General features: G+C 41.3%; 1 protein-coding gene across 1 annotated transcript in view; it reads right to left on the bottom strand.

Annotated features, from left to right (window-relative positions):
- LOC102292921 (breakpoint cluster region protein) overlaps positions 1 to 26291 on the bottom strand; it is an 89805-nt gene that overhangs the window by 15392 nt on the left and 48122 nt on the right. The window contains exons 2-8 of the mRNA XM_005938835.3: positions 20953 to 21137; positions 15671 to 15775; positions 13624 to 13809; positions 5588 to 5695; positions 3717 to 3774; positions 3547 to 3599; positions 2917 to 3051 (exon numbers count right to left, since the gene is read on the bottom strand). Coding sequence (XP_005938897.1) covers positions 2917 to 3051; positions 3547 to 3599; positions 3717 to 3774; positions 5588 to 5695; positions 13624 to 13809; positions 15671 to 15775; positions 20953 to 21137 — 830 coding nt within the window. The remainder of the gene's footprint in view (positions 1 to 2916; positions 3052 to 3546; positions 3600 to 3716; positions 3775 to 5587; positions 5696 to 13623; positions 13810 to 15670; positions 15776 to 20952; positions 21138 to 26291) is intronic.

Here is a 26291-nt window from a genome sequence, read left to right as displayed (position 1 = left end):
GGGGGGTGATGGGGGGCCTCTCTGACCCAATAAAACGGAAAGGTCTGAGAGAGGGAGAGAGGAAGGAAAGGAGAGAAGAAACCAGAGAGGGACGTAGTAGCTCTCGACAGAGCAGATGTCGTGCAGCAGTTTCTAGCTGTAGATAGACGGCGAACCATGTGACATATCACCACAGCAGCTCCACTGCAGTGATCTGTTGTCGAGGCACGCACTCGCTGCCTATCCCACAGCACATTACGATCACATTCTGATCCCTGAAATAACAATCTAATAGAAAACGAATTCCCACTGAAGGATATAATTATTCATCACGAGCTACACAATCAAGGTTGTGATCACGACCAAGTGCTGTGATAGATAGCTTCCGGATGAACTGCTTACTGTCTGTCTGACAGCCATCTCTACTGGAAACTGTCATCTACATCTGTCAGTTCAACCACAACAAGAGGATCCCTAAAAAAACAAAGAAAAACTCATTATGCCTTCTTCTCTTCTGTCCAGGTCTATTTGCCTAATCAGGATTATACTGTCCCAGCCACTGTTGAGCAGTGTACACATCTCTCAGTCTCCACGTGTTTGCAGGGGGATTCAGATGTTCTGTGAAGTTGCTCCACATGTAACATTACCCCTGAAGGATACTTCCTATCTAGAAAACAAACAACCAATCAAAAAGCTCTGTCTATGTCATACATGTGCCAGCTTACATGCTGTCAAGTCAGTTTATTTTTAGAGTGTTGCACAGCAGTTTGAAGATTTGACACATCAGAGGGAACCGGCGCTAAAAAATGTGAATCTGTACTGTAAGCATGCATATTAACAGCACGAGCACAGCATAGCATTATCTGGTCTTTACATGATCGTTAAAGCTGACGCTTCAAACACCATGTAGCCCACGGTTATGGGACAAAAGATATGTAGACGTGGCCTCTTTCTGCTACTAAAAAAACAACAATAAAATATCTAAAAAGTCATGAAAAAAAGGCTTAATTTAGATTCTTGCACTGAATATTCGTAGAGCTGTTTGTGACTGCTTCGATGTAATGTGTAGCTACATTTCTAGGAGGTGCACATTAGTTTATGATGTATATTAAAGCGCAGGGTTTAGACCGGTTTGTGGTAGCTGTGTATCTATTACGTAGATTTAATGCAGATGCATAAATGCACTATTTCACAGCCACCATGCGGATGCAGGCAGAAATGAGAATATGGGAAGACGAGCTCATTCGTTTTATCGAGCTTCTTTGCTCTGCAACTAGGAAAGAAAAAAAAAGACATCTTTAACAAACCAGCCGTCTGCGCACATCAGATGACATTTTTTACAGCATGAATCTTCGGAGAAACGCGTCTCTCTTTTTTCCTTGTAAAAACTGAGCAGAACATCAGCAGCGTAAGTGTGGAAAGAGAGCGACATCGGGCGGAGCACGCCGACGCAGAGGACGCCGATTAAATATTGACCATCTCCTGGAGGTGCCTCGCTGACAGCGCGCAAGCACTGACGTGAGTTTACAAAAGGTCTGTGTTTATATTTAGAGTAAATGCTTAGAGGGCCACACTGCGTCTGTGTGTGCATGTGTGTGTGTGGTTTTTTATCTTGTACAAAAAATTCGGGACACGTTTGTTTATTAACAGGCTGAAGGGTCTAGATGACTGTGTACATTTAGCTCCACTCACATCAGGAGCATTTTTCCCCCCAAAGGAAAACAGAGCCGAGTGAGCGACATCATTTGCATTTTAATTAAGCAGTTTGTGTTTGCGTCGCCCCCCACTCATGTGGCCAGGCCAGGACCTCTGGGGGGCACCTGTTTTGCTATGCTCCTGCATGCCTCCAGTGACTAAAAACACAGACTGCTCACAAGCAGATTTCAGGTCAGATCATAATCGAGCACTCTGACCTGTTTCCTTTTGTTCTCGCGTCCTCTCATTATGGCATAACAGCAGAAGAAAGGAAAAACATTACGACAGCTGAACTGAAATAAACTTAAATGTAAACCACTCACATCAACACTGTGACATGTATGTACAGACTGGAGTCTGTAAATTCAACAAGGAACTGAAAAAAATCAAATCAAGTCTGTCGCATGCTCCATCCATAGCGAGGCACAATATAATGAGCCTCATTGATTTCCATGTGCTGCTTTTATGAATCCATGATAAAAATTTCATGATTGTGGTATGGCGGCGTGGAGATGGAAATGGGCGCCTGGAGGGACAGATGGGCACGTGTGTATGTATGTTCAAAAGCAAACAAGACCAGGAGAATGAGAAAGCATGTGAAGCTGTGTGTGTGCGTGCGTGTGAGGAAAGGGTGCGGTAATGACCTCCCGGTGAGTGAGGGAGGAGCCTTTTTGCTCGCTCCCTCCCACTCTCAATTTATGAATAATTAACTTGGAATCTGCCAGTCAGAGCGGACTGGTTGCTCATTACAAGGCATTATGTACGGCACTGTCACGCAAGCTATCAATCAAGAGGCATCCACTCATGTGCATCAAGCCATCTCCAGGGATGCGAGAGACAGCGGGGCGGGGGTGGGGGCGGCTGTGATCAAGTGTGTTAGCGTTAGGGGAATTGCTCTCAACTAGACAACCCTGGTATGACCATATAAGGACATGGGCTCTGCTTTAGGCTGCAGATTGGTGCATCTGGTAGACCCCTATGGTAGCAACTTCAAGGTCATTTAGAGGGTGTACCGAACAAGCACTATGTGAGTTTTGATTTAATTTAATGTAATTTCATTTCATTTTAACAGATTCAAGTCAAAGATGTGTCCTTAATGTTACAGTTTATTAAAGTCATAGTTACAATTTCGAGACAACAGAATATACCACACCTCCTATGAGCTGCTCAAGGCAATAATTGGACCAAAGAATGACATCAGCTCAGACCTCAGCGTGACTTTTAAACCTCTGTAACACTCACCTCTCCTTTCTTGAAAGTCTGGCGACGGGACGTCGTCTCCTCATTGATGCTAGACAGAAAGTTCTGGGAGATCCGCAAGGCGTCCTGCAGAAGGGGGTGGTCCGGGTGGCTGATGGGTGTGTGTTTGAGCAAGTCCTAGCAGTACAAGGAGAAACATTGAGATGCAGAAGCATATATTCAACTTATAAAGTTACAGTATAGCAAATCTTACTTATTACGAGTTAACTATAATCCTCTTTTCCTTTTAAGTGTTACACACACAGTCCAGCCATACTCTTTATCAAAAAACACCACAGTCCAGGAAATGTATGGATGAGTCACACAGCTTTATGGCTCAATGTTTCTACAATAAGATTTCACAGATTCAATAAACTATAGACCCATAGAACCGTTCAGTACAATAAAACAGCTGAAAAAAAAAAAAAAGACGGGCTGTCAGGTTTTTAAAAAAAATAAAATAAATTATAAGCAATTATGCTAACCAATGGCAAATGAAACACAGGCTGTTCTTTGATCACCCAACGCATTTTTTCATGGTTTAATTTGTGAGAAAACATCACAATTCCCAAAATACAGTAGAACACAGTTATTAATGAGCATCGCTGGGCCTGCACGTTCTCTATTACTTACATGAAGTACCAAAGTGCTGCGTGTCACTCTGTCCACTGGTTTATAAAGCAAAGCTATAAACGAATAAAGAGCAGATAACAGACAGATTTTTTACTGAGCCCATTTGCAACATATAGACAATAAAAATGTTTACACAGAAGGGGTGTAAAGTGTGGCACGAGATAGCTGACCTTCTAGTGAGTTCTTGCCTGTCTCCTTACAGTCCTTGGGGCTCCTCACCTTCAGGTTCTGTTTGGGTACAAAACAAAGGTGCAAACAGTGGCTTAAAAATGTATAAAAAGACCTTTAAAAGTCTCTTCAGTGACAAAACACGATGAAGTTACAATCTTTTCATTCTTTAGCTTTAAGGTCATCCACTTCCAAATTAATTACGCAATATTCAGCAGATTTTCCCCCCACCATCTTGCTCAGATGGCTTTGAGTCATGCATCATTACTAAGACCATTAACAACCCTCGATGATGAACTCCCCATATGCATGTAGATACCAGCCTCCACTCTTGACTACTGGTCCTCAGAAAACACAGACATGTGCTGATGGTGTGGCAGAAACTAACGCATGCTTGACAAAAAAGAGAAAGAAATGGCATGAGAACTAGTTTAGCTCACAACTGCAGTTTTCTTCCACATAATAAAAGATCATTATTTAGGATCAATATATTTTTTTCTGTTTAATTCATACATAGCAGTTTAAAAAACACTTCTCCTCAAATCCCCCTCAAAAAATCTAAATCCTTGGCTGCCGTTCAAACAGAAATATCCCAAAATGTATGACGAGAGCTGCGATGTTGCTGGAGCTTTCACATTTCCTATCTGTGTTGGACGGCCTCAGTACAACACTCTACTGGGAGACAAAGTTTAAACCGGATTTTATATCAGCTTTCAAAGCTAGATTTGAGGCCAGAGTATAATATCTTCTCAGCCCATGAAGCGTTTGGAAACTCAAGTTTAGATAAAAATACTCCAATTTATGAGACTGTTTCTACACCCTGTGCAGGAGAGCTCCTATTTTACAGGTGCTCTAATTGCAGATGAAGCCAAATAGAGGCCTTCACCAAAGAAAACTGCAGAAAACACCATCCGCTATCCTCAAACAATATTAAACGCATGGGCACACATCACATCTTGCCTTTGGCTGCATTTGCACAGAAATATTCAGCAGAGCATTAAAATTTAAATGCAAGGGAATTATAAAAGCTGTTTGGGTGAACGATGGCAGTGTGTTTTGCAAGTGCATTTAATCGGGGACAAAAATGTTAAGCAGTGACTAAACGGACTCTTTCAGAGTCTACAATACCTCTTAGGCAATGTTCATTGACTGAACACACTAATTGAACACAGCTGACGGTTAGTCATCATTTTCATTCTGCGTTGTCTCCAGCTGCACAAGCAGCTAGGTGCATTTTTGCTCTTCTTGTATAAATAGGTACAGAGCTAAGGAAAGTTTATGTTAACATCCTGTAGAAATAATAGTAATTACCCCAACCCCAGCAGAGCTTTACCATCACAAACTGCTCTGTGGCTCGAGTCATGACAACAAAAATGCGATGCAGCATCAATTCATACTGCGTTCAGTTAATTTTATCACTTTGGTCTGTGATTGGATTAGTGAGGTAATGTTTTTCATCATCAGATGCTGTTATAACACCACATTAGTTGCATAAAATAAAAAGGTTAACCTAACAAAAATAAATCATGTGATGTTGCTGAATGTTATTATTCCAAAATTTTGCCTTAACCCAAATTTCTTCATATTTTCTCAATTTCAAGTTATTTTCACAGAAGGTTGAGTAAGTTCAAATCTGGAGATACTAGCCCGACATTTTGACTGCCTTTTCAGTGCTTCCAAGCTTTCATACTATTCTGAAGTGCAAAAGGAGAAGACTTCTTAAAAGGAGAACAGACACATTTTTATAGAGCTTTATGATCCTTGTAAAGCATTGCGTAGCACATCAAGGGGAAAAAAGCACAAGCTATGACCCTCAGTTTGCTGGTAAATAGGAATCAAGTGACTTAACTGTTCTTTTTACTCGCTTTCTTACCTCAGAAATTTCAGCAAACTGCGTGTTCGCCTGGCAGCACTTCTCCGCCGTCTCCACAGCCAGCTCATAGTTGTCCACAAATGCCCGGTAAACCCCTAACTGGCTGGCCTGAGAGAGAGAGAGCAGGAAAAAAAACTTTAATTCGCAGATCAGACATACTTAAACTTATATACAGTGCAGTTTCGCAATGCAGTGACAGTGAGCTTGAACAACTTTTAAAAAGCTTCTATGTTGGAGGATTAAATAAGGGCAAACTATCTTTCCTGAGCTTTCAGACTTTAAGTTAGAAATTCAGACACACAAAAATACCCGAAAGTCTTCTGTAGTGCCTTCCAGACAGTGCAGTTATACTTGTCTGCACTGCTATTGTAATGCCCACAGGTTAAGTAATGAGTAAGTGGGAAAAGAAATTCTAAAATTGCAGCACAGATGTCCGAAACACTGGACAAATGTGTACAAAGTGCATTTGAACTGTAACACAGAGTCTGTTCAGCTGTGTGTCCCAGGGACTGTACATGAGCGGCAGACAACTGAACAAAACAACCGGCGAGAGACGGATCACAGCTACAGCGTGTAACCATGGTGGTCTCTGTGGCACATTGCCATAGCAACCAGCGAGCCCCGCACTGAGCTTGGGTGAGTAATTAATGATTGGTGTAACAGAGGCTATGAAAGCACATTTAGTGAGCTGTGTGACTGAATAAAACTCCATCGAACGTTGCCTGCCAGCGCTGCAATCCATCTCTGCCGCGAACAAAAGGACAATCAATTCTCCAGAACAAAAGCCGATGGATGCGGACGGAGTACAGTGGAGATTTGTGCCTCGAGAGTGACGCAGACTCTCACACACCTCTAAAATGATTAGCATGTACGTAAGCATGTCTTACCTGAGTGCACTGAGCAGAAATGAATGCATTTAAAGCATGAAACACCTAGCACTTTGTTGCACTTGAGACCTTTTTAGCCTGTGTGAAGCTTCAGACGTTTGGTTTAGACTACACATCATTTGCATCACTTGCAATCATAATATAGTACTTTTTGGGATTACACTTGAAGAAAAAGCCATTTGATTTTTAGTAAGATTGTGAAAAAAAAAAAAGACAATAGTGTTCTAAGAACTTCATCTGAAAGTAAAGAAGGTGAAGAACAGAGACAAGGCATATTTACATGATCACAGCTGAGGCACATCACATCAACAATCTATGGACTGTCTCCAAGGCTTTCAATCTCACACTCGTTTTCAGATTTTATTAAAGTCTAATTCACTTCCTCTAGAACTTCAAATGGCTCCGTGCACCACAAGTTTGTTCGTGTGTCACCAGTCACACCAGATTTGATTACCTGGTCTGAACCCGTCTGAAAAAGGGCTCAGAAAAAGACAAAAACATGAACACAATTACAATTACTGTGATTACAACTTTTAGTTTTGGCTGACCAGATGATGTCTCCAGTATCAGGTGTATAATGATGTGGCTAATAGTAGTTTTTGGTCTCTTTAATTTTACAAAAAAAAATTATGTTTTTAATGCACAGTACTGTGCAAAACTGTCAAGATACCCTTAATTTCTCTATATTTTGCCTCCAAAGAACCAGATTTTTCTATTTTGAAAGTTCCTCAGGCTTTCCAAAAGTATTTTCTTTGGACATTGGCCGTGTTTTCACTCATTTTCACTTCAATCCTTCTAACTGACCATTTTTAGAGGAAGTTTTGTTTTTGTTTTTTTTGGGGGGGGGGGTGACCACTAATCAAGCATAAAAAGACACCACCAAAATCTAAAAAAAACACATGATGGCAGCCATGAAATGGTATTTTAGCACTAACAAGTTGATTCCCAAAGACCTAAAAAGTCAGCATTCGCATGGTGTGCAGAGTGACACACATATCTGAGGAAACTGAACAAGCAGAGGACAGAAGAAGTGGCAGGCCTGACAGAGTCCTGTCAAAGGACCTGAGAGATGCATATAGCCCTTCAGTTCACCCATCTAATATTTGCCAAAGCCTCATCAGCATCAGTGGAAGAGTGACTTTCAAGAAATCATTCTTAACGAAGAAAACAGAGAGAAAAGGCTGAGCTTCCTCAAATTACAAAAGAAATGGAGCAAAACTCGTTGGTGACAGGAGTGATGAATCCAAATTTTACATTTTTGCTTCAAATCATCATCATTTTGTCATGATAGAGGTAAAACAATGAGTGTTCACAGCCATCTGTAAAAGACAGCGGAGGGTCTGTTGTGGTTTGGGACTGCTTTTCAGCCAGCGGGGTTGGGAATTTTGTTAAAATCGATGGAATTATGAATCGATGGAAATATGAAAAAGGTATCAAATCTTGATGGTACTGGAAAGTGTCTGATTGGCAGCAGCTTCATTTTTCAGCATGAAAACGATCCTAAAAACAACAACAATGTCTATGTATACATAAAACATACATTTATTTCCATGTGTGTTTGGACCTTTCAGTAAACTGGTGCACCTATTTTCCAGTCTCCAAGCAAAATATAAAGAAATATGGGGCAGGTCAAAGATTTTGCACGATCCCAATGTTTTACATGGCAAACAAGTGAGACTCCGTTTAATTTAAAGAGAATACAGGCTTTACAAGCCTCGGCATGAGGCGTGACTCTGAGCAAGGCCAGGTGATTTGTGACTGCTTTTACTTTTTTTTTTTTTTTTGGCCTGTCCCGTTTGGCTCTTTTGCCGTCAGAATTGTTGTCTAAAGGCAAAGAAAGATGCCCAACGGATTTACTTTACCAAATTGACCATCCCAGCCTTGCCATAATGGTCCATTTGATTCACCTTTTATTGTTTATTTTATTTTCACTTACTGAATACGGGACAGACTTGACTGGGGGAAAGAAGGGGAGAAAGAAAGAGGGAAAGAGAAACAGCTGAGAAGAGGGACGGGGGAGAAGGGCAAAAGACAAAAACCAACAGAACGGGCAGAGAAAAAAATGCATATATCAATCACCTGGTCACCTGCTGAGAAAGAAAAAAGAAACAAGCAGAAGAGAACAAGAGTAATAGAATAAACAACATCACAATGATATATGGGAATATGACAGTAAATACTAAATATTAAACATTATTGTGCAGCACATAAGATCAACAGCACACAGTGTGCTTTGAGGTAGGAGCCAAAAAGGGTGTAGTTTGTGGGTGTGATCACCCGTGTGTACACCTGTGAGCATGGACGCGCTTGTTTTTGTTTAAAAGGTTCCTTCATGTAATGATCTGCTAGAGGGTGTGGGGGGGCCACAGCCCCGTCCTCCAGGGCATGAAGCAGGTATGGAGGAGATCAAAACTCCAGACATCCAGAGGCCCCAGAACACAAGAGACCAAGGAAGACCAACAGAGGGGCAGCCGCGCCACTGTCCCAGAAAGAGCTGAGGAGGTCCGGAGGTCACTCAGCAGCCGCGGAGCAGAAGCCAGGGGGGTTGCAGTGACGTGCACGTGAGCTCCGCCGGCAGCCAGCTGTGCCGAGTGACCGAGCCCCAGCCGAGAGGCCGGGGGCACCCCACCTCCGAAGTGGCCCGAGCGAGCCCCAGGCTCCAGGCCCCGATAAGCGGCCGCCAAGGAGTGAGCCGGTGTGTACCTGGACGCCCATCCCCGGACACAAAGAACCACCAACGCACCGATGTCTGAGGGGGTCCGCCACTGGCAGGGGAAGTGGTGGTAGGGGGAGATAGGCCTCCAAACCTTGGAGGGCCTGAGATGTCCCCAGAGAGGTGGCGCCTGACACCCAACCTGACATATAGACACAGACATACAGGCACACACAGATACAAACATCCATTCCCACCTTCATGCTCTCATATGCACTTACTCCACACTCAACCAACGTGGAGACAGACATAAAGAGACGTTGTACACACGATCACACTCCCCAAGCGTACTCTACAAACCGGGTCTAGGTGCCCCCGCCCCTGGAGGGGGGGAACTGCACCCAGACCCAGGTGGTGTTTCCCTTTTCCCTGCGGTGGGGGGAGGCAGACCGCCCCGACTCCGCAGCAGCAGGGACTGCTTTTACTTTTTAAATATAAATATATATGAGGCTTCATGTATTTTGTTGACCTAGATGTTCTTCCACTTTTCCACAATCCTTACTTAATTCAATTATTAACCTAAAACATCTCAAACTGAGCCTATTCTTCCTTTTAAATCTTTTTTTTTAATTCATGGGGTGTGAGAGCTTATTACGTCAGGAATGCAGTCACAAGTTTTCTAAACATTGTTTACACTTGTTCAAGAGTGACAGATCTCGCTTTGTGTGTCCAAAACTATTTACAGCTCTGAGGCAACATGCTACGTGCCACCTGACTGGAATTTGCACCCTATTAACTGTGTTTTTAAATCAGGTTCTCACAGATGCATTTTTAGGCAACAAAACTGTCTCAAAATGTGTTTCACATTCACGCACAGAAAGAAACAGCAAAGAGGAAGGTGAGGAGTAAAGTAGCTTTCATAGTCCTGCAATCCCCAGTCCTGCCCTGGGCCACACAATCTGCGACACAGCGGAAGCCATTCAGAGCGTGACAGTTTGACTGTGTCTGCCAGCCACTTCCACACACAACAGCACTGAGGCTTACCAAATGCAGCTACAGTATCATAGCAGAAAATGCCTTTGGGTGATGAAAAGAACTGCTTAGGTGTCTGGATTTTTCACTTCCGGATTTGTCCCTTTGTGACAGTATGTGTGTAATCCACAGTGGAAAACAACATTAAGAAAACAGCTTCATGACAGACTATGGTCATTCTATGAGGAAGCTGAATTTGCCCTCAGTTAGTTAAGCCTTCTGACACATATGAGAAAGACAAAATTAAAAAAAATCAGTGTGGTCTATGTCGACATAATAATACAAGAACAGACAGAATGAAAAAACTTTAATTCTGTTTTAAGTTTAATGAAAGAATCTAGTCCTATGGTGCTACCTCAGTGCTTTGAGTGCCAACACCAGTACGCTGACATGCTCACAATGAAACCACCAATATGCCACAATATTTCAGTTTATCAAGTTAGCAGGCAACACTTGCTCATCAGATCTAAAGACAAAGCGAACTGAGGCTTGCAGTGAACCAAAGTGAACCAGAGATTTTGATTTGATGGTGGCACAGAAGTTATTATACTTTTTCACACAGTGCATGCATTTGTAAAACGATTCAATTTTTGTTCTGTTTTTTCTTCATTATTTTTTCTAGGCTTCACTTAATGTCTTTGAAGTCGCTGCTTTTCAGCAATTGCTAATTGATTAAAGTCAAAATAAGTCTTGAGGTAGAAATTATGCTCCTCACTAAAGATTAATAACAATTATGACTTTTTATCAACGGGGCTGATATACTGGTCAGTAATAGCCATTTGCTGATATATCATTATCAGCATTAATAATGACCAAAAAATAAAAATTAACAAAATTTAAAAAATTGCCAGGAGAAACACCCTTCAATCATGTTATGAGCGTTGTTGCAGTTCTTTGCCCACCAGAGGGCACTATACAACTTCCCTATTGACGCACAGGTTTGGAACACAATAGAGCCAGCTGATGGCTGGAAGGTGGAGCTTAAACAAGTAATTTCCTGTGACAATAAAATTATATTTCTAAATTGCACTGTCATACTGTCTTAGTGAGGACTCGTAAATAACTACACGTAACAAATGTTAGGGAAATCTGTTTCAAACCTATGGCCAATTTAGGATTGCCAATTACTCCAAAACATCCATGTCTTTGGATTGTGGGAGGAATCAAATCCAACGGCCCAGGCAGGACCTTCTTGCTGTGAGGCACCCGTGTCTCACAGCAAGAAGTGTTTACTTTAAAAAAATACTCTTGAATTTCTTTTTTTCTTAAAATTCATGCTGAGCTTCTCCTAAAAGGCTGAACAAAATTTCACATCAATCCATCCAAAATTTAAAAAAAATAAATAATAATAATCAGTCTGGATCATGATGGTGGCTCTAGCATCGAACATTATCAGAGTCACAACAGTACCATGGCCGAAAGCAAAAATGTGTCATCAGGTTTTTTTTGTTTCTTCTTGAAATGCTCAGAGACAGTTTATCAGTTTGCCTGGCTGTCTTCATGGTGCAAAGCCTTAACTTTGTTGCTGTGTGTGAGGGAGCAGCAGAAACATGAGCATGATTCTGCCCTATTTTCAGTCTTCAAACACTATTCTCTGACAGTCATGCTCATAGCCTGTCACTGATGCTTTGGCACTTCCTCTTTTCTCTCCGATTCTCGCCTTCTTCCTTCTGATGTTTTACGATTCGTAAGCCTGTCTCTCCTCAAAGATTTCAGAGTCATGGCAAGACAGCTCTATCACAGTTGCAGCAGCCTAAATCTTCTTGCCTAGTCAACTCCTACCTCCTCTCAACCCTCCCTACCCCCCGGTCTTTGTCTGTATCACCTCCTCTCCTCTCAACTAATCCCCGTCCCTCCTTCTCTTTCTAATGCAGACTGTCATCCAACATTTTCTCCCTTTCCCCCCCTCTTCAAGGCTCAGCATGGTCACCTTTTGACTTTTATTAACTATAGTCTGGAGAAGGGAAGTGTATGAGGTAGTAAATGTATAAGCATGAGAGCATCAATCTAAAGATGTCTATTTACAGTTACAGTGTTAGTAACAATAGTTACTGTAGCTACACCAGACTGTCAAGGTGGGGAAAGAAAGAAAAAACACAAAATGAAAACGAGTGACGTAATTGCTGAGCCAGACAAAGAAGCTCTCTAAATATATGGGCAAACTAGCACCAGTCTATGGAAATACTAGCTACACCTTCCAATTTAAGTTCAAATGAAATCTAATATAGTCAAAAATGAAGTTCTTAATTGACATAATCCTCTGGGGGGCCCCAGAGGTCAAATTTGCCCTTCATTCAACCTTGCTCGGCAACCAGTGAAGAAGTCATTATTCTACTGGTGCCTCTTTGTGTCTTGTAGGATGCCAGTCTGCCAGATTTAACATGCAGCGTTCCTTTCAAACACATCTCACAGCTAACAATCGCTCTGCTCAATAATTAACATCAGAACCATGTCATCTCTTTAATGTTAGAGGTGACCGTGAAGCAGTTTTATTAGATAGAAGTTCAGTGTGAACAAGGAGGATGGATACAACAATTTGATGGACTGGATTTTCATGTTTGCTTATTTGACATGAAGACAAAACCAATTAAATTCTTATTTCTTAGCCAAGCCACAAGGGGCGCCTCCCAAGATAAGTTAATGAGAATAAGATGGAGGGAGGGAGAGAGAGAGCGAGAGCGAGAGTGTATGTGTGTGTGTGTTTCTGAGAAAGAGAGAGAGGCTCCTATTTATAGCAGCTTCTTCTAGACGTGAAACACACAGTGCTGTGATGGTCTCAGCTGCCTGAGGCAGAAAGGCGGCATTGTGAAAGACGCTTGCACCTCCGTCTGTGTGTGTGTGTGTGTGTGTGTGTGTGTGTGTGTGTGTGTGTGTGTCCAAGCACAAGTGAGTCAGAGGGGGAGAGGGATAGAGAGAGACAGAGCAATGGAGGGAGACACGAGTGGGAAAGGAGCAGTATTTCTAAGAGAATTAACAAATGATTCATTGTGGGTTAATTGACCCATTGTGAAAATGATTGAACAGACCCAGTGTAGATTTGGCCCTGACATCCTGGGAAGGACAAAAACAGCTGTTTAGGCGGAAATGTGGGGGGGGAGATGATTCAGAATCAGTTTGTTTGGAATTTAATATGATAATAAGAGCTTTACTCCAAAAATCAAATTACTTTTACTATTGGTTTAAGAAATTCAGCTTTTCATGGAAGCCCTAGTGAACCCTGTTGGTTTGTTTGGGGTCAGAAATGCAGCTGTAGCTGTTCTTATCAGTGCTGTCAAGTTTTTTTGGGTGGCCCATATTGTCAAGTTTTATTAGGGGTAATGTCAAGCAGTTACACAGAGGGACATTTCTGCTGTCAAGGGTACACACTCTAACAAACACCCTACAACCCCCCACCCTTTGACTCATTTCTCTCTTTGGCTATGAGCTCTAAAGGTGCACTAAAGGTAACTACGCTCCAGCCTTACTAGTTTCTGGAAGAGGTCCCCGACTCTCTGATGGTGGCTCCACTGCTGGACACGAGGCAAAAGTCCATCGTAGAACTCTTTGTGGATCTCGTAGAGCTCAGGCACTTTGAAGAAGATGGTTTCTATCTGGGCCACGGTAAGCACTGGTTGGGATGTTGTAGCAGCAGCCTTCAGAGGCTTCATGGGCTGAGGAGGACCAAAAGAGCAGATATAAATTTACTTTATTGTGTTTATTATGTTAGAAGCATTCTAAATGATCTTATAGAAAAAATAAAAAATATGACTAGATTAAGTGACTGTTATATTGCACTACTATAATGTATGAACTAATTCAGATTTAAAGTAAACAGTAAAAGACTTTTACAGGTTACACTTTGGTATCACATATTCTACACCAAGGTGTCTTTTGTTTCAAGTATGGTACATTTTTCTTTGTCATACTCATCAGTATTAAAACAGCAACAAGGAGGCTTTACAGGTTTTACTGCTACCTTACCTTATCTGATCTGGGATAACCAGTAACATGTACGGTATTGTTAGGATACAATTACCGACCACTGTATAAGGCACACCTTTTCAAATCCTTTTATGCCTGAAACAAACATTTAGGCATGTAGACACACTTAGGATGGCCTGCTGAAGTCCAAACAGAGCACCAGAATAGAGAAGAAAGATGATTTTATGACGCTGAATGGTTGTCGGTCCCAGAAGAGCTGGTGTGAGAGTTTCAGATGCTGCTGATCTGTTGATCTGATCTTAGATTTTCTCACACAACCGTCTCTATTGTTCACAGACAATGGCCCAAAAGAAGAGAAAACGTCCCATGAGCTGCAGTTCTCTGTGTGAAAATGTCTCGTTGATGCCAAAGGTCAGAGGAAAATGACTGCTTTGAGCTGATAGGAATAGCAACAGTAACTCAAATGACTACTTGTTACAATCAGGGTAACAGAATAGCCGTTCTGAAACTTTGAAGCAGATGGGCTACAGAAGCAGAAGACCTCACCGGGCGCCACTTCTGTGAGCTAAGAACAGGAAGCTGAGGGTACAATTTACACAGGCTCACCAAAATTGGACTACAGATGCCTGCTGTGATGAATCTGCCACATTGCCACAAATGCCAGAAAATTCCTGTAAGGAAATCGACGATACTATCGGAACGGATATGAGGGAATGTACAAAGAAGTGGAAAAACTAGAGGGACAAATATTTCTGCCCCTGAAAAAGATCTTACCCCAACAAAGAGCAGAGACCCAGGAAATAAAATAAAATCAAACAACGTTGTTTGTAATTGCTGGCACTGCATATAAAACACCAGGACACAACCACACGCTTAATTAACACATATCCACCACGCATAAGGACAAATGCCGGCAAAGACATAAACCACTGGAGTAGGTTACGTCACAGACTTCACAAAGATTCCCTGCAGAAGTCTAAACCAGAGCTTAGTACCTACTCAGCAGTATTTAAATGCCTCAGTGTGTTTATCTTCTTACTGGTATTTCTAGCAGCTTTACTGCACCATGTCACAAAGCTCAAATCATCACTTGTTTCTTGAATATGACAGCTCACTTTACTCAAATGGCCTCGACAGTCACCAGATCTCAATCTAATAGAGCACCTCTGGGATGTGGTGGACAGAAGATTGATGAGCAGCTGACAAATGCTGCCATGTCAATATGGACCAAAAGAATGTTTCCTTGTTGAGTCTTCGCCACAAAGAATTAAGTCAGTTTGGAGGGCAAACCTACTACTACTAACACTAACTTGGTGTACCTAATAAAGTGGCCAGTGAGAGTACTGTTTAAGCATCTATAAGTTAGGGGGACGTTAATGTTAGCTGCCCCTTCAGTAGACCAGCGAAGGGACAAATAGTATTTCTAAACAATCTACTAAACATTTGAAAAGCTTCTGTATATCTAAAGCTTTCACTCTCATACTCAAAAACCAATCATTTCCATTGTAAACACTCATATTTCCTGAGCAGTTGGTAGATTGATTATATACTGGACATTATGAGGACATTAAAAGTGATGTGTGTTCTCACCAGAAGCAGTGCCTCCAGATGACTGAGATATGTTTCCTCGGTGGCCAAGATCCCAGACAGGACCCACTTCCTCATCTCCAAACCTTTTTCTAGGTCACACTCGGTCTGTAACAAACACACAGAGAATAAAGTTTCAAGAACACCCAGTAACGCAATGTGATGTACAACTGTTTGCTTAGCCTAACTTATTCTTTTGCTTATTTAAAATATTTTAGGAACTATTTTCACACTGCAAGCCCTTTGCTTCTTTTGTGACTATGTTACAACATCAAAACATAACATCCTATTATTTATATGTATATATTTGGTAAAGGACCTTTCATGCTGCTTCTGTGCGCCTGAGTCCAGGAAAATTAAACACCTTCCGAAAATCATCCCTGGTTGCCTCTCCGTTCCCTTCAGCTGAGTCAAAGCTCGCTGAAGGGCATAGATATGAAAAAATAAAAGATAAACTCCCCGGGTTGCCTTGATTAACCACCAAATCTGAAATAACTCAAACGGGCAGGGTCACCAAGGACAAGAAAAAAATGGCTGCGGTATAAATATGTGTATGTATGAGTGTGTTTGTGTGTTATGGGAGAGGCAAAAGCATGTGAGAAGATGCAGAAAAATAATTTACAAAGCCAGATGCAGACAGAGATGTGTGTATACATTAGGTTTTTTGTTTACACATCTTTACACTGAGAAACACAAACCTTTTTCCTGGTAGTTGTAACTGCATGAGCTTGGGATTAAACCAGTGAAACAGCCCTGAATCATCATTAAACGCATTTGGATGCAGCATGAATGATGACCATAATTAGTGGAAATTAGTGGATGAATATCAGCTGAACAGGTAAAATTGCATTAAGTAATAACATCTTCTTTTTATTACTCTTCTTTAATCATTTTTTCTTGCTGTTTTTACCTGTAACTACCTTAACAGTAAAAACAGCATTAAAAAAAAACAGCATAAAAAAAACAACAGTATTAAATACAATATTCATAAAAGCTGTTTTTATTTTATATTGATTTGTTACTAAATACAGTTATTTTGAAAATTATATAAATGCTTGTCAGGAACGTTTATGTCTGCCTGTGCACCATGCATGATGCTCGCGTGAACTGCTTTTACATGCATACATGACTACTTGGATGTGTGTGGGCGTACATGCATTTATTTAAATGAAGGGGTAAATGGGTCTGAAACCTGTTTCCATGGCCACTGCATAAGCAGATGCTTACACAGATCTCAGGGGACTGTTACAAGCCAGAAGATTATGAAATGCTCCAGGATTTTTATGGACTCCATTACACAGGAGTCCATTACCACCATAGTTTCTGCCGGGCTCAATATGCTTTTATATGTCGTCAGTTTGATTCAGTAGCCTGCTACAAACACGTTCTCAACTCTTCACGTTTATTTTACATCAGCAAATTGACTGAATGAACGAAAAAAAAAGATTAAACAGAACTATTAACAACCGGTCGTTTGGACAGGTATGAAGATATATGTGTAGTCTTTGCTCTTCCTTGTGTAATATATTTAATATTTTGTAGATCTATTTACTGAGAGCAAAAAGAAAATTGTGCTGGGTAGACCAGGGCGTGTAATCCAATGTAATTGGATGTTAAAAAAATGCATGGCTGTCCAGGTTTTGAATACAATATTTTACTCTCTGCTGTAATTTCTTAGCATCTTAGTTAATGATGTACAAGTTATTATTGGAATGAGGCAAAAAGTAGATCCTAAGATGCAACTCAAGGATTTCTATAATTTAATATTCTGCTATTATCCCGATTTCTCATTTGCTCCAAAAAATATTGGATCTTCATCCAACTGTCTTGTACTCACAGTTTCTACTGCACAGTATACTACACTGTTTCTCACCTTATCATTTCTGTGGTAGACATGTAACATGCATCACGCAGAGCCTTCTAGGTATCTGGACTGAATGTAAGAACATTAGGTTCCCACGAAAGCCGATAATGAAGTATATTATGTGTAGATACTAACACAGTCAAAAGAGGTAAATGTTTGTCTTTACAAACAAAAGTGCATCGTAAGATGAGATGTGTATTTATGATATATACTTATCATTTTCAGTTAAAATTTCAGAAGACTAAAGAAGTGTCTGTGTGCATGTTTGGTTATGAAATAAGTAAAAAAAGAAAACATATTCTCCTTGCAGTGTACATAAGAAGCAATAAAAATAATATTTGACACTTAAATCTACACTTAAACCTCTTCAGTCCCAGCATCACTTAGCTGGAGTTCAGCCTGGCATGTTTTTAAGAATTCTGATGTACACTGGGTTTGTTTAGCAACATGTTTCTTTTTATTTCTTTTTATTGGGACGGACAACAGTGACTGCGATAACAACAACCCCACATTTTATCAACCCTTTTCAATTTTCATTTTCTAATCTGTGTAGCATCCTGTTCTGCTATCCCTGGCTTTTTGAAAAGCCTAATGCAATTGGCTCCTAGCGCCACATCAGCTATGAAGTGGAGGTGTAGGTCTTCAGTCAGATAAGACACACACTGATGGTGCACATGCTGCTCATTTAGAGTATTTCTGCTGATCGAGCAGAAAATAAAGCTTACTGCACACCTTAAGTGTGGGCCATAAGAGAGAGGAGTTAGTTGTTTTAATATACAGGGGTTCATGAACTAGGATGATCCACGGGGGGGTCAAAGCACAAGCAATTACCTGCAACATCTTCAATTTAAATCTGGCAGCAGGCCCCAGCATGATACTGCGGAGGTGCTACACATTGCTCACCAGACCCACGCGTATGTGCTGACGCTGTGTCGCACCACTTGAATAGAAACATGTGGTTAACGGAGCTACTCTTGTTCATGTTTGCGCTGGTGTCAGTCACTTAGCCTTGCCCCAGTTGTGAAGAAGACCCAAGTCATTATCGTGCACGACCGACGGCTTCCCCGGATAACTGTAGCCTGAGGGCTCTGCAAACAAACACAGGACTATGAATCCAGCTGGAAGTCTACGTGGCTCTGTCGCACTACGTAAAAATATGGAAACTTCCTTACAACTAGGAAAAATCTGGGTTTGCCTGGGGACTGCACTGATTTTTTTTTTTCCCTGTCAGCAACTAACTGTAAGACTAATTGGCCATCCAGAGGTTGAGTGTCTATCACCCACAACCTCTGGGTGACTCATTTTCAATGAAAAGATGACTGCATAGATCAGCTGGTGGGAAGCACCCTGTCTACAAATAATCAGACTTAGACTGGCATTTATTCCCTAACTTATTGCAGTCAATCTGAGTCAGTCTGTTCCAGTGAGCACGACTCATTTTCAGCGATCAGGTGACTCGCCAGCCAAATATTTTATAGAAAAGCAAGGTTGGAAAGTTCCTGTGTCATTTTGCAGTCAAATCTATGAGGTCGTGGCTGGAATCTGAATGTAAGTAGTTAATGTGCGTTTCTTTGTATGCAGACAGAAACTGATTTATGATTTGTGCAGATTCATCACAGTTAATTGACAGTTAGTTGCCAGTTTGACCCCATTCAATCACAGACTGGTCATTTTATCACCGTCATGAAGCAGTAAAGCTACTTTAAAGATGGCAGCTGACTGCAAAAGGTCGCAGTCTTGGTCTCGAGCAGCAAGATTGCAAGTTCATTGTACGTGGTCACAGTAATTTTGGTCATGCTGCAATCTCCAACAAGTTTTATCTAGTGTGACCGCAGCATAAGTCTCTTGAAATTTCTCCTATTAAATACAGACATAATAACGCATCATTACCACAAACTTGATGGGAAATTAAGCAGAGTGAACTCTGTAGGTTCACTCTGTAGATGTCATAAAGTACACTATGATCATGCAGAAACACAGATAGCACACGTGGTCAGTGTTTTTGGTAAAACAGTTTAAGGATGTTATTGAATTTTCAGCAAACTTCTGATCAGTGATCCTCTTTTCCCTTTCAAGTGCTGGGCAGAGCCAGATTGTGAGTGAACAAGAGCCCAGAGCACTCTTAAATTAAATCAGCAGAATTACTGAAAGTGATGACTCATGACAGTGACATCACTAAACCATCAGTTCCCCCTGAGCCAATCAGAGCTTGCCTGGACTCTGACTCATCAATTAGAAAAGCAGAGTGGGGTGACGTTTGAAGACAGATTGTTCAAGGGCAAATCAAGGATGATGGTAACTCCATTTTGAGAACATTGATTGTAAGCCTGTGGGGAATTTGTTGATGGATATTTGCCACAGTGCATAATGTATTTATCCAGCCATCAGACGATGCATCTACAGGCTCTAAGCATGTAGTGTTGAATTTCTTTTTTCCATACAAACAGAAGGATTGTATGTGTCCAAATGCAAGCTAAGTATGTGTGCGCAAATTAAAACCACCGGGTGTTAAACCTCACAGGTCAAAGGTCGGTGCAGTCAAGGGGCACATCGTTTATTGACATTTTCAAGCCATCAATCAGTCTGACAGTCGCTTGCTCACCAGTACAGACAGTGAGCAAAGATTGAAGGGGCAGAGTAACCGATACAGCTTCATGACCATTGATGCAATTACTTCCTCCAAGGGCACAGGGGGTAGAGGCAGCATTAGCTTATTATATTCTCCCAAGATACCCCTCTATTGTAATTGAACCTATGGCTACAACATGTTTATCTGGTATATACTAGCCCTTTGGTACACAAAGTCCTTTGCTTCCACTGAGAACTGCATCATAGAACATATATAAATAACATAGAATAAATACAGATGACAAGAAAAACAGGTTGTGAGTCTGTGTCTGTGTGCGCACACATGTATCCTCTCCCTTATAACCTTTGAAGAGCAGATGTCACAGATCACTGGTTTTCTCTGCAGACGAGGAAGGAGGTCGGGTAAGAGGATGAAGGCAGCGATGTGGTGATTGAGGTGATAGGTAATTCTGCCTAATACACTAGACGAAAAAAACCCTGACTCTTAAGGCGGATGGGTTTCTTCACTGGATGACTGCTTCGGGAGCTATGAGGCAGGAGATATGTCCCTTATCAATCTCCTTTAAACAGCAGATATGGTTTTTCAATTGAAGACTTTTAGACAGAATGGGATTGTTCTAAGAATAGATTAGCCCAATTCCTGCTCTGCAATGGGAAAAAAATAATGTATGCAAGAATGAGCACAGTTTACCAGCGAGATTTGTTTTTGCTCTGTCTGCAGCTAAGTTGCTGAATCACTTGAGGAGACGTGAGAAAGCTTGGCATTTGGATTAGATGTGAGCATCTTGGTCTGCTTTGTCAACAACAGGACACGCCCAGATGTCATACTGACCGATTTGGAGGACTCCAGCGATCCGGAGGACAGAGTGTCCCGGCTGCTACGGCTCTTGGAGCTGAGGTGAGGAGATGACGACGGCGAGTCATCGATGTACGGCAGGATGTCGTGGTGCCTTCGCTGCTCCTCTGCTCGGTCTGCGTCGTAACCGTATGTGGGAGGGGTCCCGGTGAAGTGACCATCTGTGATGGGAGAAATTCAAACTTTAAGTTAGTGTTGTGTTGTGTTAGTGTTGAATTTTCTTGAGATTTTTGTGATTTGTGAGGTTTTTAATTTCTGTGCTGCAGTTCCTTGTAATGTACTTTAAGCTGGCTGATTACTGGATTACTAATAAACCGCAGATTAAATGATGTCTGACTGCTGTACTTAAGCATGTCACTGACAGTTGTGACTGCTGAAACAACAGTTAAATAAAATGTAGAGTGTACAGTTAACAGCCTCTTCCCTTTAAACTCAATTGAAGCCATCTTTTTAAGACATTTTTTTGCTCTTCTAATCACTAAATTCATACCACTACAAATAAGTGTTCTGCTTGGTACTTAAGTATCACGACAAAGGTCGCTAGATGTGCCAGGCAGGGTCACTAATTAATGCAATTCTGGAAAGTGAGGCAGACAAAACGAATTCCCCCCCCCCGTGCGTCTTTCTTCACATATATTGGCACAAAAACCTAAAGCTTGGAGAGAAAACACTTGAAAAGGCCAACTATAAACTGGGTCAAGGTGCAAATAATTTGAACACCGAGCGCAGCATCTCGAGGGAAATTTTAATAACCTCCCCTTGACCTGCTTCTACAGCGGGTGCTATCACTCTGCAGGAATAAATGCCTCTGCCACAAAGTGCTTTTGCCTGTGATCATGAGTGTTGGCCTTTGCAAAGAGGAGTGGGAGAGGCAGAATTAACAAGAAACAAAGGTCAGAACGTTGGATGCAAACAAACTGACCCATTTTATAAAGTCTCTAAGTGAGAAAATACATGCGCAGTTCAGGTTGTAGATTCCATTTATCAAAGTTCTTCCAGGATGAAGAGGTACAGTCAGCGCTTCGGGGAATGTGGTGTGCAACAGCTGAAGGGAAGACATCATGCATCTCCTGAGTGTCACAGAAGAGCTTTTTACTCATCTCCTCCCACTCCTACTGTACATTCAACAGAGCTGCACTTCTCACAGAGCTAGCTGTGCCTCCTCACACAGTGCTGACTCACACCAAAAACATGCTGCTCCACTGTGCAGTGTCACAAACATGCACACATATCCTTCAGTCATATCAGTTATATCGCTTTAAAACACGTTCAGCTAACATCTGATCGAGTATTTACTGTCTGATATCTCCGATGCACCTACTCTCTCTTTTCATAGCATTCTGTGAATCGTATACCAGCACACAGGGCAGTGAACAATGGCAGTGTGTCCATAGCCCGTATGACCTTCAGCCCACCCACCATTTGCTCCAAGTACTCGCTGCTGCCTGTGGGTTAGCACTGCCCACTGGGCCTGCTTTGTCCAGTGGCACTGAGCCAGGCAAAGACCAACATAAAGGTTTTGTGTTTGTGTCTGGTGAAAATAGTTTCTTCGCCCCCAAATGCCAAATCCTTCAGAAACGCAAACCTAGTAGAGTAATAAGCATTTTTCATTCACATACAGCTTTTAAATACACTGTCGCTGTTATTTTTGCAGCACTTGCATGTATCTTGTTGGAAATACTGTATTTCTTAACTTCCACGGACTCCAGCTAAAAATGCTGCGCTGTTCACAATTACGACAACTCGTTAGAGTCCTTTATCTTTTCAGACAGCTTTGCACAGTAAAAACCTTCATAAAAGCATGTTTTTAGAACTGATTCATTGTTTGTCTAAAAATACAGGGTGCGGATATGAAAACACCGAGTGGGAAATGAGTGAGTACCATCCTGCTGTGACTTCTGTGTTTTTTCTAGCCCCACCTCTGTTGATTCATGTTAGGAGGCCTAACATCACAAGCTGACATTTACACAAAATCATTCTTCCAGCTGGTTCTTACAGAACACTTGCAGAACTGTGAGAGTTTTCTGTTTTTGATACCTCATTTTGGGTTAATGCGTTTACTAGAAGCATGCAGAGTGTGTCTATTCATGTGAATGCCTTTAGCACCCACACACAGCCCTGAGGGCAGCTGAGCATCCAAACAAAACTTTCAGGCTACAAACCACTTCCTGGTTAGAAAAGGAGCACAGACACAGACCACGGTCATAAACAATAAAATGTACAATTTAGATCAAATAAAGCTATATGGAAGCGCATGACTCACTGTAACTCTGACTAGACAGCAGGCCAGCATACGTCTTTAAGGATTAAAAAAAAAAATCAAGAATTGGTGCACAGGTTTAAATTTGTTTTGAGTTGTTTTTCTTTTAATCCACAAAAAGGTCAAAAGTATACATACAGTCTCAAATTACAAATGAAGAAAAACATGTGATAGAGCAGTTGCTGATGAACAGATTCAACCTTTTAAAATGAGAAGTGAAATCAGAGAATGGCGCTTCATGTTTTTTTGTAGCTCGTTCCATTTACAGGCACTGATGAATTTAAATCGAGATTTTTCCAAGTTCAGTGTGAGCATCAATCTTAAAATGTCCTGCGACCATTGTAAGTACAGCACTGTGCTTAAAGTCAGTCAAAGACAGGAGGTATAGAGGTGATATTTGCTGCAGAGCCTCTTAGATAAATACTTTAATTTGCTAGGAGGGCACGATCGCTCTTTTTTTTATATAAGATACAATAATGAGTAAGGAACTACTCAAGTTATTTAACATCTATACGTTTAAAAATATATATAGATGAAACATGTCATGAATCTCAATTCTTTTAATTTTCCTATGTATATATCATGTTCATTTGTATCCTTGTAAATGTGATGTTACTTTCTCACTGTGTCTTTCATTCGTGTCTCACCTTCAGCATGTGTCACCCACACGGAATTTAAAATTTGTATCCGCAGTTGAATTTTGTTCGACTTACCGCTAAATACAACATGAAGAGTTTTTTTAAAAAGTGCTGACAAAAACGAAATAGCTCTATTTTTTAAACTGATTTTTTTTTTTTTTACAAATACACCAAGACAATCCAGAAAATGTGCAATTGTCTTTTAAAAAAGGTGTAAGATTAATAATATAGTGAAAAAAAACTACTAACACATTTGATTTATTAGACAATTACTAGCCTACTCTCAGGCTCGCCTACTCTAATGTTCCTGGACCTTTGAACAATCTTAACACTTTATCATATTTAACGGCAATCTGCACATGTGTGTTTATGTGCATGAGCTGCAGTTTCCACTGGGGGAGGGACTGTGTTTTTACAAGTCTGTTAATGGGACACTATAGCCTGTGGTATTCAAACACCACTTCTCTTTGCCCACGTCTGACCTGATCTTAGCCAAGACGCTGCTTCTAACATTGCCTTGAGTCACTTTCTGTTTGGCTGCATCTCTCACACTGTGGGGTTTTTTTTGTCTTGTGTTTTTGTGAACTGATAGCTAGTGTTTTGTTTTGTTGTGCAGCCCCCACAGCTACCCTCTTCATCCTAATGCTGCTCACAGATTAGCACCCTCGTCTTCTTGCTCTGAGCTCCTACACTTTCCCCTCCTCTCTTGTAATCATCCCCAACGGGACAGAAGTAACACTGAAAATACGACAGAGAGCACCGATGCTTAAAGAGCGCACACACACACACACACACACACACACACACACACACACACACACACACACACACACACACACACACACACACAAACTGCCTTCTATATATTTTTTGCCAAAAAACAATCCATTGATTTCTACCTGGAGCTTTAGGCACAACAGAACAACCAAACTTCAGCTTTGAACCACAGAAATGGAACGCACACACATGCTCACATGAACACACATTCCTGCAAAATGTTTACATGGAAACAGTGTTTGGGAGGGGAACAGGTCTTTTTCCTGCTGCAGGTGGAAAACTACAATCGTACTGGGAATAACTGGTGCTAGGCTGCCATGGGAACACAGCGGCCTTTCCAAAACAACATCACAGGCAGGGGTATGAGGGTGTCATGTGATATATCTGTTGATGCGATGTGCTGTATAACAGAATACTGTATATCGGAGCTGTTCGCAGCTATTAAGTCGATATAGCTCCTGTGTGGGGTATATGATGGATTCTTTTTTGTTTTGTTTTTGGATCATGCATCCAGCTTTAATTCTGTGAAAATCCTAAATGGCATCAGGAAGCAAAGGTCATTATTATTTGTCACTAATTTTAAAAGATTCAATAATCCTTTGATTAAAAAGTGCACCTGCAGTTTAACTTACTCAATACTTATTTAGACTAAAACTAGCTTTTCCTACTGCAGGAAGTAGTAGGTGTTAAGACAAAACCTGCCTTTCGCTGATATTTTTAGGCTGCAAAATGAAAAATACCTCCGAACAGCCTTGAAAAACTCTGGTCACTCATATCAGTTAAATTTGGAAAAACCGCAAAAACCCAAGAGCTACATCTCAGACTGTACAGGCCTTGGTTACCATGTTAAATGTTAAGCTTCATGACAGCAACATTAGAAAAAGACTGAACAAGTATGGCTGGTTTGGAAATGTTGCCGAGGCAAAGGCGTCTTCTCTCTGAAAAAAACAAAAACATGACAGCACTGCTTGGGTTTGCAAACATGCATATGAACAAACCACATGACTTTTGGAACAACTTCCTTTTGACAGACGACACCGAAGTGGAGATGTTTGGTCATAATGCAGCGCCGGACGTATGGTACACCACACACAACATATCAGCACAAACATCTCCCTCCAACTGCCATGCACAGTGCTGGAGGGGTGTTGATTTGGGCTTTCCCTGCAGCCACAGAACCTGGGCACTTGCACTCATTGAGTCAAACTCCTCTGTATACCAATGTATATTAGAGCCAAATGTGAGCCCATTTTCCAAAAAGCTAAAGCAAGTCCAAAAGGTATTGCTCCTCAAAGTGGTAAATACTAAGCCACTGAAAAATGGGGTGTACTTAGTTACATAGACAGCTAAAACCTTACACTTGACAGAGGGTGTGCTTAGTTTATGCTACACATCTCAGTGTTTCTTCTTTCTGCACTATCATTAACATTATCATTAGTCTCAGCTATATTGTACTGTATACAACATTTAGTCATACTGTCGGAGCATATACACAAGCTAGCCATTTATTTGCCCCAGTCAGTCTCACACATACAAGGAATTAAAAGGCTTGGCTGAGTAATAAAGAGAGCTGTGGCTGACAGACAAAGGAAACATTTGTTGCCTAAAGCCCTGCAAAGGAGGGGCGAGAGTAAAGAAAA

This window comes from Haplochromis burtoni, unplaced genomic scaffold (assembly GCF_018398535.1).
Source record: "Haplochromis burtoni strain Fernald_Lab_line unplaced genomic scaffold, NCSU_Asbu1 Contig_118, whole genome shotgun sequence".
NCBI lineage: Eukaryota > Metazoa > Chordata > Actinopteri > Cichliformes > Cichlidae > Haplochromis > Haplochromis burtoni.
Note: the sequence above shows the minus strand (reverse complement) of the source record. Positions and strands in the feature narration are given on the sequence as shown.